At 37.5% G+C, this 14112-nt stretch overlaps 1 protein-coding gene across 1 annotated transcript in view; it reads left to right on the forward strand.

Annotated features, from left to right (window-relative positions):
* The window catches only part of LOC128993413 (PAS domain-containing protein cky-1), a 130834-nt gene that overhangs the window by 17306 nt on the left and 99416 nt on the right, over positions 1-14112 (forward strand). Inside the window, exon 2 of the mRNA XM_054417303.1 lies at positions 9009-9190. Coding sequence (XP_054273278.1) covers positions 9009-9190 — 182 coding nt within the window. The remainder of the gene's footprint in view (positions 1-9008; positions 9191-14112) is intronic.

Genomic DNA, 14112 nt, shown 5'->3' on the forward strand with positions numbered 1-14112 from the left:
GGGTGGTAGAGTGGGAGTTAATAATTACCTTGTACCAAGGAACTATTAACATGTCCGTGGTATATCGGGGATCTACAGAACACTACACAGTGGTACCACTACTAGAGTCATCGTGGTACAAGCAGAACGCTCCGTCATAACAGTAAGTCAAGCCAGCAACCAGCTGATCGGGTATTTAGCAGTCAGCTGTTGATGTCGAGGTACTAGGTGTTGTTGGTAGATCTGTAGATATTTTAGATTGACGTTGTTGATGTGGTTAGTGTTGGTGTTTTGTGTGTAAAATGTGTTTTTAGTGTGATTGTTAGTGTATATTGATGACTTGTGTTGTATGTTTTTACCATTTGTGTGTTATAAGGCATTGATTAAATGGTGTTTATGTGTTCAATTGTAATTTGTGTTACAAGCTGTTGAGGCAGCTTTGCTGTAAGTTGATTGATTGGGGCTTTACATCGTTGATTATAACGTGTGTGCTGGTTCTATAAGGCAATATGAATAAATATTATACTGATTGAATGGTGTGTTTTATGTTTGCTATTTATGATTTTCGTGTTAGAAGTAATTGTACAAAGTGTCCTGTTCTATGAGTCAAACACAAGAATGAATCGAGATTATTTTGAAGGCGTTCAAAAATATTAATTATAAGACAATTTAATTGAGATTGTATACAGTTGTTTAAATTTGTCATTGCATTTGATGTAATTTTATTTGGACCCTTTGATAATTGGTGTTATATAAGGTTGATCTATATTTTATGAGTAGTAAATAGTGCGTGTTTGGTGGACATATGGTCTTTTAAGAGTGGTTAGAGAGCTAATTTTGTCTTTCATTCAAATATCGATGATTGATATTGCAATTATTTAGGAATAATAATAATGCTGTGCATGGCTGCGAAAATTACCAATAACGTAAGGTTTTTTTATACTCTTCTACAGTGAACGTGTGTCGGATCAAGATTCTTGCAGACTGTCTCAAGGAAAGCGGTCTGAACTTGTAGGGTTTATGTACATTGTACATAGAAATAACTTTCAACGTGGCGAGTAAGTGGGTTACCATGTGGTCAGTGAGTCACAAAATATTATCCCTGAGTTCAATGTTTATAAAGGCAGCTGGGTTCGTGAACTTGATTAATAAGACTATTGACCAATTATAGTCAATGGTAAGACTTAGGCCTACTGTTTAGAGTTTACACTTGTGTCAGCTATAAACTATCAGGTAGTAAAATTAGTAATTGCAATAACAAAATTTGCCCTCCGTTCAGTTTAATTAAATTCACAACAATCATAACTATTTTGTTATCAATAATGTTCTATTGAACAGGGTACTGTACTTTTTAATGTATCTGAAACTTAAGTCACATTGAACACTCTATAAGTACTTAACATAACAAGGGATTTATTAGTTAAAAGTCTCGCTATCGGCTTAAATAACAGGGGTTTAGGAAATATATCACAAACCTTAAAATGTAAAAAAGAGAAAATTAATGGCAATTTTAGAATCTGTCCATCATTCAAAAAGGTTATTGTTGCACAAATACATCGTTAAAGTGACTTTAACGTGAACGACAAAACTGTCGCTACGTCTGCAAAATCTAGGATATTTTCTAACCAAAAACACAATATAGCCTATGTAATTGAATATGAAAACCAAAATTATTAAAATACGTAAGAAAAATAGTACACAATTATACACCATTAAAGAGTAAATTCTAAAACAATTTCTCATTATTCAAAACCGCTCTTGCAGTACAAATAAACCACTATACAGCGATTTTGAAGTGAACTAGCAAGACCAAGGATACAATCACCTGACCATTAACCGGTAGCAGGCCTGTAATTGAATATGAAAATAAATTACTCGACTAAATTAGGACAAATGAAGAGACACTCAATTCCCGAAGAGTAAATTGACAAATAGCGGAGGAACTATTGGGTTCCCACGCGTGAGGCACGCTAGGCCACGCCTACTCGCTAATGCCACGAGCCTTAGGCCACGGCTACTACTGGCCTCAGGCCTTAGGGTGTTGCTAAACACAGAACTACTGACAAAATACCCCTCATTACCACGACTGGCTACCGTCATTGGAAACTGAATGTTGAAAAGGGAGTTCCTCAAGGTAGCATGCTGGGACCATTCTTGTTTTTGGAAGATATGACTAGGCTGTCAACTGTTTAGGCAATTTTAAGGGATTTCTCACATCAATATCATTATTATCAATAGATAGGGACGCCACCTAGGTGCGTATTTTAACCCAATTATGAGAGAAGAATTGGTGCGGAATGGAGTGAGATGATATGTGTGCTTTGTGAACTAAGACCAACTGTTTCTGGACAGCTGAGTCCAGTTTTGAACCATCAACAAGATACATACGCTCGTACTTTTGTCAGGATCGAACCGACGACCTTTTGATTACGATGCACTATAGCCACTCAGCTACCCAGTGGTAAATGAATTTGAATATGCATTAGTGCTTAAAGTATAGTTTTAAATAAACTACACTAAATAAACTACGATTTTTATAAACTTATATCAGCATGAATATGTAATATGAATTTGAGATGTAATAATATAAATTTCAGTTCAATAATCAGAAGATATTTAGGTTGGTCAAAATAAGTTACATGATACCATTAGTTTATAGCTAAAGTATTTTGAAAGTTATTCTTCTAAAAATCTCTTCAGTTAATTTAATTTAGGAAGCGTTTCAACGACACACAGAACTCCCGTAACCAAAGACCAAATGTTGATTTGATATATTTGTGAACGACATTAAATTTGTCACGTTTACTAGTATGTTATGATTGAAATGAAATATTTCGTTTTTATAACTGAGTACCTACTATCAATTTGTATAAGATTACAACGTAATATTAAATTTATGAACAAGTATAGTACCATTGTATTATTAATAGTCAAAGAAAGTACCCTGGATTTTCAGCAACATTTTTCCATGAATAATATTACTACAAGTTAGAGAGCTGTTTAATTCGGAGCGCATGAAAAGAGCCCAAAATTTTAATCCCCAAAAAGGTCCACTAATCTTAAGCATGGAAAGAGCCCGGGTCTCCACAGGTACCTGAGGAGGAGGAAGCTGACTATAAATTGTGTGTGTATATATAGTAGTGTTTTAGTAAATAGTGTTGTGTTTGGTTGGGTTAGGTTAGGTTAAGTTAGGTTAGGTTAGGTTGGGTTAGGTTGGGTTAGGTTAGGTTAGGTTAGGTTAGGTAAACAGACTATATCTTAGTAATGTAAATATCTTTGAATAATATATATTTTATTAATGTATCGTTTAAAAGTGTATCTTTTAATATTGTAAATAATTTCATGTAATTCAACTGTGTTATTTGTTCTTTATATTTTGAAGACCCGTTGTGAAAGTTCTAAAAAGAGACCGGGCTCTTTTCGCACCATCCTGGTTGGGACCTTGGAGGTCCGGGCGCTTTTCAAGCGTCTGCCTGAGTTTTTGGGCTCTTTTCATGTGCGCCCGTTTAATTAGAACATTCGCACGTATAGCTCGGCCGCTTAGAAAACGACCTGCGCGCTAATGGTAAACCAATGCTGGAGGAGGTCGTTTTCTAAGCGGCCGAACTATAGAAACTACTGTTTTTGAATTCAAGGTTTAAATGTGTATGAAAATGCGTGTGCTACACTATACACAATTTTGACCTTTCAATTAGCGAAACGTCATTAAAAAATGAAATGGTTCGTTAAACATCTGAAAATGTAACTGCGAGGGAAATAATCAGCTGTTCAGAATAAGATAAAAGTCTTACAGGCTCTCAATAAACTCCTTCTAATAATGGAATACCTCAAGGTTGAGAAATAATTACATTTCAATGCCACCTAATAGTACGTTGCATCGCAGACAAGTTGTAAAATAAAAATTAGACGTTGCACTAATAAGGAATAGGCTTGCCATAACGAGATAATGACTAAGAAACGCACACAACCTGTTGTGATCAACTTGCTTAATGCAATTAGTGAACCAGAAAGGGGATAATTGTTGTTCATTAGCTACAAAGTGTTTATTGACTTGTTTTTCAACATTATTGAATCGTTTTATGGTTTTATTGCAAACAGTAATCAACGAAGCACTTGTAATTTTATATAATGAAATGAGTTTATCATGATTTACCGTCTTATACCTTTGTATTCAGTATTTTTTGCAAGCTTTTAGCTTTCTTAGGTACATTTTTGTGAAAGATAGTGAGGTAAAGGTAATGTTATAAGGGTGGAGTATATTGCATTCTGATTCCTAATAAAATCGAAGCTGTATTGCTTTTTGACAAGTTTTATGATATTCATGTTTATATCAAAATCGTTAAATTCCTAGATACGTTAAGCAGTAGTATAGCCTACACAGCTAAATACTAAACATGTTTAGGTCAAGGTGCATATAAGTAATATATTTGAAACTACTGGTTTACTGGCTTCATATATACAATGGTTAGTATTTTATCATTCATTATATACGTAATTTGAAGCATATAAACCCAACTAGACAGTAGAATTACAAAGCAAACTGTAAAAGCAAGTAAACTAGACACAGAACTTGGTTGTATAGGAAGCCTTCCTCGGAGAAATAAACTTGGTTGTATAGGAAGCCTTCCTCGGAGAAATAATTATAAATCAAAAGTATGTACATACAATATAATTTACATACCTCTAAAAAAAATTTATTTAAAAACCACTGTACCGAAGCGATGTTATATATTGATATATCATTACTCAAATTTTGAACCTAACACATGAGTTTCCTTGATCTTTTAGAGTAATCTGGCTGGGCTCTCTCTTCGAGTATTCTTTTCGGGGGATCGAGTGTGTGTGGAACCGTGTCGTGGCGTAGAATCTACAAGTTCCATATATTACCACAACTATATCGCCATGAGTAAAAGCTGGATAAAAAGGACTCAGAATAGTATTTGATTCTGGACATCCGTATCTTTCGACGATGAAATCAAGAAAGACCTAAAAAACAGTCTTAAGGAAATGTCTTGACTAATTAAATACATTCCAGATTATAATTTCACTCCAATTAAAACCACAAAAGATCCATAAACAAAAACTATCCAAAAAGGAACATATAATAAAACTCATAAAAAATATCGATTTCCTTTTAAATCAATCTGGGTTCATATTACCACAAGTATGCTGTCACAAGAAAACCCCTCGATAATTATTGAATAGTTTCTCCATCTAAAGGCGGTGACACACTATCGATCTTTTCCCCGATCAAGACCCCGAACCGAGCAGGGAGAAGGGAGAAGGGAGATAAATATTAGCAAAATTTTACTCCGAACATTTCCCCGAACATGACCAAGACCAGACGAATTCTACCGAGCGCGGCAAAAGGAAGTTTGGAGAGAGATAGAGAGTGTGTGCGAGTGAGAGCGCGGAACTATCAATGCTAGCGCAGGCGGCCGCTCGGTGCGGCGCTCGCGACGATGTACGGGGCAAAAATGTACCGTGACACACTATCGTACATCGGACCGTACATCGGACCGATCTTTTCTTTGATCTTTCGCCAAAAAACCGCCTCCAGAGCGCTCGTCTCCCTGCTCGGCCTGATGTCTTGTTCGGCGTCTTGATCGGTGTACGGACTCGTGACACACTATCGAACATCCTCCCTTCGACCTCCCTTCTCCCTTCTCCCTGCTCGGTTCGGGGTCTTGTTCGGGGAAAAGATCGATAGTGTGTCACCGTCTTAAGTATCTAGCCATTCTAGCCCAGCCGAAGATGGAACCAGACAATGGGCCTTGTTTGAAAGTGACCTCGGACAAAAAGTGGAGTAAGTTGAAAGGTCAGAAGGAGTGCGCAGCGCAGTACAGACGCACTACGCAGACTGACAGAACTACGACTGCGCCGTGCCGCCTTTCCCACGAGTTCTGACCTCGCAAAAACATCTTCTATCTCGCATCTTGCACCGTTACACTGCCTCTACTAGTGTCATTGTTGTTAGTCAAACATATGTTACCTCTCTGTGCTCATGTTTGACCAGACTGGTAAACTGACGAAGTTTGGCCTTCCAAAAACATCTACGATCTACTCGTCGCTACATTGTCTCCACCGGTTTCATTGTTGTTAGTCAAACGTATGTTACCTCTTTGAATTCTCGTTCAACAAAATTTCTGGACTGATGTCAAGCAGATAATTTGACTGCTGCCGTTGTAACAGTATGTGCTTTTATTTACTGTTACTGTGTGATGACTAGATTATGTTCTAGGCTGTGAGTAAACACAAACAAGTGAGTGTGTCTGTACATTAGCCTCTTGCTAAATCGACTCCACTGGCTTGCCATTTGAAATTAATTGTTGTACCAGAATGTTCTTTTTCTATACCGTTTACGTTTTTTACCGCTTTCAAGACTTTAGGGTAGAAACTGACAATTTCTATACTCTCGGATGACCAGTAAATTTCCCCTGATTTGACCAATTGTTTAATTTAGTTGTTAATTCACAATGTGCTTTTTATGTATAATTTCTTTTAAAAAAATAAGGATTTTCCAACCGATTTTTACATACATGAAATCCAAATATTATCCAAGACATCCTGTGAGTCCAGCCTTGTTCACATTCTCTTTAGCAAATTTTTTTTCATAGTATTAGATCTCTTTGAAAGTTAGATCAAGCCTTGACAAAGACTTTCCAAAATTAACAACTATTGAAAACCAACCCTCTCTCAAATTTTAATCTGCAATTAGGATTTTTACTGTCGAATTTCTTGACGAAGACTTTCTAAAGGAAGCTACCATTGAAAAATCAACCTTCTTTCACATTCACATCTACAATCTGGACTTTTCTCTTCAGTAAACGATAGCTAATGGCTGGCGACGCTGTAACGGCCCAGTGCGCGACCTAATGGCCCTAGTGTGGCTCTCTGTAATCATAGAGCTCGCACGAGTCACTACCATTACGCCAAATGGTCTGTCCACACATACAACACAGACCACAGCCTCCTGGTCCACACGTGCCCCTGATGGACACCCATTCCCGCGGTTTTGTCCGAGCGGTCCCGCGTAATAGACGGAAAGTTATTTTTCGTCCAAATTGTTATAAGATGAGAAATTTCGGAATGCCTTCTTTGTGTCCACCACCAGAACGTCGGGTATGGGTGCGTAATCTAACATAATGTTTTGTGGAATTGGATTTACAAATTTGTTAGAATGTGTCTTCTAAAATAGGAAATACTTTCAAAACTTGATTACCCCTTATTTCTTCTTGTGGGAAAGGAGGAGGAATAAGATAGAGTAGGTATCATCAGGTACTGTCAACAGACAAATAACTTCTGGTTCTATAGGAGTTTGTTCGCTACAAAAGTTACCAGCAACAAGTTATTGTTGTCTTCGATTTGTTATACCTATATACTTTCACATTTCATCGTAGGCTCCCTCAGGAAAATTCCAGTTTTGTTCAATTATAAAAAATCCCACACACCATCCCAAAGTTTTTGTTCCAATATTGGTACCTCTACATCTTACCATACCAGTTGATAGGGCATGACTTATTACAACCAATGAGAGTCTAGCTTCAGTACCAGTTGAGCTAGAACGGCTAAATCACGAAAAAGGAGGTAATGTGGGATCTCTTCATCACTTTAGGGATTTCAGATATTTTAATTTAATTTTACACTCTAGTATGCAGCCTCCTCTAACCTCTATTCTACAATTTTCTGCCATCATGTGAAAAAAGTTAGCTCTTCCTTGACGAAACTCCCCACTCCATCTTTGCAAATAAATAAAACCATAATTTGAATACTGCAAGCACGGCTGAAAGGGATTCTACATAACTATAAACAAGATCTAAGTGCATCATATGTCTCACCAACGCCATTAAATGGGAAGACATTCAAATAATCTCCATAATAACCCCATAGTGCTCCATACCCGGACTCGTAGAATACTAGGTGAAAGCCTCGGCAATTCACTAGCGCATCTTCAGTATAGTCTATAGGTATAGCGAATCGCCCCTTAGACGGCATCGTACTTTCCCTATCAGTCAGTAATTGGTTATCGCAGTATATGGGACATTTGAATGGGAGATTTGCACAGATATCGCATCTCATTAGAGCTGACCTACTTGTCTAGCCGGTGTCGACTGTTTCGTTTTTATTGACCCATATTGCGAAGCAACAGCCGTTCTTCTTTCCGCTCGCCTGTTTAGGTTCGGGTCGATCTAGATACTGAGGGTAAAGGGCAAGTCAAATATAGGATTGTAGACGCATTATAGATCTCGAGATTGGGTGAGTTGCGCGATCACAATGGAAGAAACAAACAAGGCTGGTTCTGGGAGAGTTAATGATGATACTGGCTACGGCGGAGAAGTTTTGCAAGGATTGGGTTAAGTAATGTTTTCGATAGTGAGCTAAAGTAGATCAGTAACTTTGTTGGGTTTCTACTACGAATTTAATTTGGAATAAATGGGCCAAGACATTTCATTATTCAAAGGAGAGAAAATTAAATGTCTACAGGAAAATAACTGATTGTAAAACATCTTTGGATCTAAAAAAAAACTCAAATGAAAAATTTGGTGAAAACTCAGTGATAAAACACGTTAATTCCAGCTAGCTCTTATGGCAATCTAGATCTTCTTTGTACAGTAATATGAGGAACATTTGATTTGTTCGTTGTACCCAAAATGAAGCTTCTGAAGTTTGAAGTTATCTGCAAGTCTTTTTATAAATGTTTTGAATTATGTTAGTACTAAAGAAGTTTCAAAAATGCTTTCTTCAGCCTTCCTTGAAGTTTAACCTTTGACGTTTTATACTTGACCAACTCTCTCTTTGCAGGTTCACGCCACCATGTCAACCAAGGGTGCCAGAAAACTTCGGAGAAACCTGATTAAATTATTCTTTTGAGTCTACATTTAGTATTTCGGAGTTGACCAACTCTCTCTTTGCAGGTTTGACGCCACCAAGTCAACCAAGGGTGCCAGCAAACTTCAGAGATACCTGTTCAAATCCTTTTTTTAGTCTACATTTAGTATTCCAGACTTGACCATATTCTCTTTTTGCAGGTTTGACGCCACCAAGTCAACCAAGGGTGCCAGCAAACTCCGGAGAGACCTGATCAACGCGGAGATCGCCAACCTGAGAGATCTGCTGCCTTTGCCGCCCAGCACTCGTCAGCGGCTCAGTCAACTGCAACTCATGGCGCTCGTCTGTGTCTACGTCCGCAAGGCCAACTACTTTCGTGAATGTGAGTACATTTACAAGTATGTGATAGTGAGGACTGAAGTCTTTTGAACTCTATACGTATCCTATCGCTTTTTTCTTAGTTAGCTTTCTTAGTTCTTCGGTTAGCTTTCCGAAACTCAAGGGATTTTCCTTAACCTACCTATTCTTTGTTTTCTGGATGTAGCTCGAAGTGGACTCTGAGACACATATTGGAATGCTGCATAAACACACAGACAACAAGAATTTCAAATAATTCAACCGGGGTTCCCATGACAAGTCCTAGGCCATAATCCCTTAACCAGCTCAACCCTGACTCTTTTGGTCACAGGATTTTAGGGGTTGTAACTTATGTATAAGCCTTGGGACAAGCTCTGTTCTCTAAATTAGAAATTAGAGAAATTAAAATCAGAGCACCTTTGTATTGTTGGACGTTGTTGAAGGTGTATTACCTATCATGTTGTTTACATTTGGTCTTTCATAAATTATAATGCAAAATAGTTTTCATTTGTAGATAAACACACTCATATTTCTCTTCAGCTTCATTCGTTGAGGTCGTTTTCATAGCTTTTGAAACCCTAATAGCAATCATTTACGGGGTGCTGCTGATCTATTGGTTACAGCACTGGACTTCAGTCTAGAAGTCCGAGGTTTGCATCCCGCCAATTACAAAAATCTTTCAGATATGTTACAAAACTTAAATCCTCAGGATTCACCTGAAGGTGTATTTGACACATATTGACACGTTTGTACGTTAATCTAGAAAAAATATAGGCATATCAGGCAAAGAAATCCAATTTAAGCCAAATGCTAATTTATTACACGGTATGATGGTATCCTCAATTGTATGACCACTAAAGGTTATACACTGTTCTCAGAAGGACGCGTTTTTCAAATAATGGCATTAAAGTGAAAAGTTGAAACTGTATTTAGGGAGTTTTATAGATAGCGCTAAAATAAATATTCCATTACAATACGATACTGAATAAGTGTGTTTCCTATTTAACATAATACAGTAGATTGTATGCTACACCCAGCAGCCTAGTCCTTTGTCTGCAGGATGTGCTAGTCAGTGGCGCCGAGTCCGGTATACCACGCTGCTCCATACCCGGCACCCGGTCTTGTAGGTGTCCGCACGCCCGTGTACTCGTGTCGAATTTGCATAGAGCGAGCGCTGCAAAAAATGAAGAAATTAAGGAATGTGGGCTCCGCACCGCAGAATAATGGGGGAGTTTATCAGATCCCATTGTAAAGGGGCGGAGGTGGCCATATTTTGTGGCCTAATTAGAGTGGCCACGGACGCGAACGGTATATCACACTGGTGGTGCAGCAGATTAATCACTGCAACAATTAAACAGTGTGGATGGCGGGAGCAGCGCGGGCGAAACGTCCGCACGCAAATGAGACCCTGGAGTCCCCAAGGTGGCGAGGGACGACAGAGGCTGGTAGGTTTTTTTATTATTTAAATAATACACTTAAGTATAAAACTTTCCCTTTTTGCATTCAAGGAAAATCACAAATGTGAAAAACATTTCCTTGAAAACGAGTTTAAATATTAACATTGACCATACGACCATTCTTACAGCTATCACTTTCACTAGGTAGGCTATTGAATATAAGGTTTACGACTAGGCAACCGATAAAGTTATTGAAAAGATACTCACCAAAACTTAGACTACCTTTTATGTCTAGGTAAGATTTAATTTGTCTTTGTTTAATTTTAATTTTTAACAATTTGGGTTTTAATAAATATGTTCCTGTATCAAAAAACTGCGTGCCTACAACGGTAATAAAGCTGTAATATTATTAGGTCATCAGTCACACATTTAGGTTATCACACATTTATCTGGCAGAATTGCATTCCTTGATTCCAAAGTGGCAACATTTAGTTATATACCAATCAATCAATTAGTAAGATGGGGACGCTACCTAGATGCGTATTTGAACCCAAAGAGTAAGGATGAGTGTAGAATAGAGTGAGATGATCTGTGTAGCTATCGTCCATATGTAACATCATTGTGGGCGTATGTCCACAAAACATCAAACACAGCTTCAAAGCATATATGACTTAAGATTGCAACCAAATTCAATATGGAATCGCTCCCTTTTAAAAGTAAATGGTGCCTTTGGCCTTTATGAGACTTTATTCGATCGTTTCTTGAAGACTGACAAACTGAATAAGTATTATAATTTGAATATGAAGGTTTTGTATCCAATAAGATCAGTTGCCTCTTTATCCAGGACCATTTATTCAAGACCAATAAAGAAAAACACTTTGGTACATATTTTACCTTTCTCACTTTGAGTAATTGTTAGCTGATAACTAATTTCTAGTGTGACGAGGTGGCTATCTGATGAAAACCCGTGTATTATTATCCATTATTACCATTTGCGATGGGGACGCCATCTATGTGCGTATTTGAACCCAAGAGTGAAGGATAAGCGTAGAATGGTGTGTGATGCCTTGTGTAAAAAACATACACTAAGTCTTACGCTAAGACCAGCTGTTTCATTAGCCAAGATAAAGTAAATCCCAATGATCAAGGACAGCTGGGTCCAATCTCAAACCATCAAAAAGCTACACACTTTTCTCAGGACCGTCCAGCGACCTCTGATTACCAGGCGAGTACTATAACCTACTGTCATGAGGAAAAGAAAAAAACCCAGGGATCGATTAACTATCCATATCTGAAAAACCCGGATCACCTAGGAATAAATCTTGGAGCAGAAGACATAGAGCACCCCGTAGGTCCAGCGGGGAATATTTGTGATTGAAATGCACGACTTGGCGAGTCTGGTTCCGTTGTCGTGAACATGTAAATGTATCCAACTCGTGACTACTTTCGCTCATCGCATCGCAGACTACCAGACCTCCTCACCAATTACTCGATACCATTGTTATCGCGGTCATCTCGTGGGAATCCGATAGCTCTTGCGATCGATAGCTCGAATTTTCGGTCATTGTTCTAGGATTAGTTAGGTCTGGGTGTAGGATTGCTTGAATCGTCTATGAAGAGAAGACTTGAACTTTGTGGTATTAATGATTCCTCTCTAAGATGTTTAACAATCAAATTATCAAATTTCACAAACTCTAAGATAACAACCCAGGTTAGGTTAGAGGTACAGAAAAGATTATGAATTTTTACTCGTCAGTTCTCTTAGTTTCTCGTCAGGCATTTACTGATGGAAGAAGAAAATAGCTTTTGTAATTGTGTGAGTAGTGAATTTCATCCTCCTTTAATTATTTGATTCCACATTTTTGGGTAGGTAATCTTGAATCCATCAATTCGAGCCATACAAACGGACAGGAATTGTATACGCTATTTTCTTGGTAATGAACTAATTCACGAAGGAGCATTTAGGTAGTCCATACGAAGACTCTTGTATATTTTGTCACATAAATAATTGTTGAATCGAATAGTAGATTAGTAAAAATGGTTTTTTATATGAACCATTCAGCAAGGCTAAGAAAAATAACTCAAGTCTGCAAGTTTTCTTCTAGATAAGTTCTTCATTTAAAAGTGTCCAATGCCTCAGCGGTATTGTAAATATTACGAAGTGACCTTATGTGCCACTGGCTCCAGTGGTTCTAACCAAATGAAGTTATCTGCATTTAAAGATAATTTCTATTCCAAAAATAAACACATTTGAAGATTTATATAGGTTTATGTAAGTCTTAGCAGAAGGTAACTTTCAAATGTAACAGAAATGGTATGTATAGTCGAATAATAGTTTAAAATATAAATAAAATATATATGAATTTGAACGGAGGGTGTTTTTGGCCTCTGGGGACCTCAACACGAAAAAGTAATTCGGTCCCGGGTCCAGGTCTTACCATGAGTACTACGGCAATAGCTTATTCCCTATATGGGAAATTCGCTAAAACAAACAACCTTAATTTTTTGTGTATGTTAACCTGTTGGAATCAAATGTTGCAAACATTCCTGTAGACTCTTGAAAGCCTTATCATTTGCGGAAAACCACCAATCCTCTTCCCCATTATGTTCATGAAACCACACTTTCTACACAAACCATTATAAGATCTTGATAATTAATTTGAAAAAATAGTTTCCAACGTAACGTTGAAAGAATTCGCTCAATCGGTTCATGGACACGCCTTGCATTTTCCGCTGTTCCAGTCATCGTCCACCCTCCCCGATAATTATTGGCGTTTAATCGTGGGAACTCAATCGATAGTGTTCCAAGAACTGATTCTCGGTTAACGTCTTTGATTCAGCAAGTTATTAATGCAATAGTGACGCTATCCCTGGTATATCCGTTGAGAGTATCCGGGTAGATTCCGCCAGATCTCCAGTTACTATCCGCCCCAGGCCGCTCGTGATGTGGGTGGCTTTGAAAGTGTGAACATTTTTATCCATTTCACCAACCCGTGGGATTTATAGGGTCGAAGCATTTTAAATGTCCCCTTTCTAAAATATTGTACGAGTTTAAAAACTGATTTGATCATAGTTAATTGGTGGATTTGATACATGTAGTTAATTATTGCGATAAACTTGATATTACGATTAAGAATGTTCAAATGTTTCTACTTTAAATCTAGTCAACCAAAAATGTCCATTTACTATGTACCTGTTACTGTATGCAATATTTAATGTAGCCTATATTAACAATTTGACGTAGTCTATAACTGTAAATCTAGTCAACCAAAAATGTCCATTCACTATGTACCTGTTACTGTATGCAATATTTAATGTAGCCTATATTAACAATTTGACGTAGTCTATAACTGTAAATCTAGTCAACCAAAAATGTCCATTCACTATGTACCTGTTACTGAATGCAATATTTCATGTAGCATATTTTAACAATTTGACGTAGTCTATAACTGTATTACTGTTCAATTGACCAAATAAAAAATCTTGTATCTAATCTTGTATCTTGTAAGAAGTTTCATGTGGGAATAGTTCAAGTCAAGTAAAAAAAATC

The sequence above is a fragment of the Macrosteles quadrilineatus genome, unplaced genomic scaffold (genome assembly GCF_028750875.1).
Source record: "Macrosteles quadrilineatus isolate MER2022 unplaced genomic scaffold, UCM_ALF_1.0 Scaffold_4__1_contigs__length_99947679, whole genome shotgun sequence".
NCBI classification, from domain to species: Eukaryota; Metazoa; Arthropoda; class Insecta; order Hemiptera; family Cicadellidae; genus Macrosteles; species Macrosteles quadrilineatus.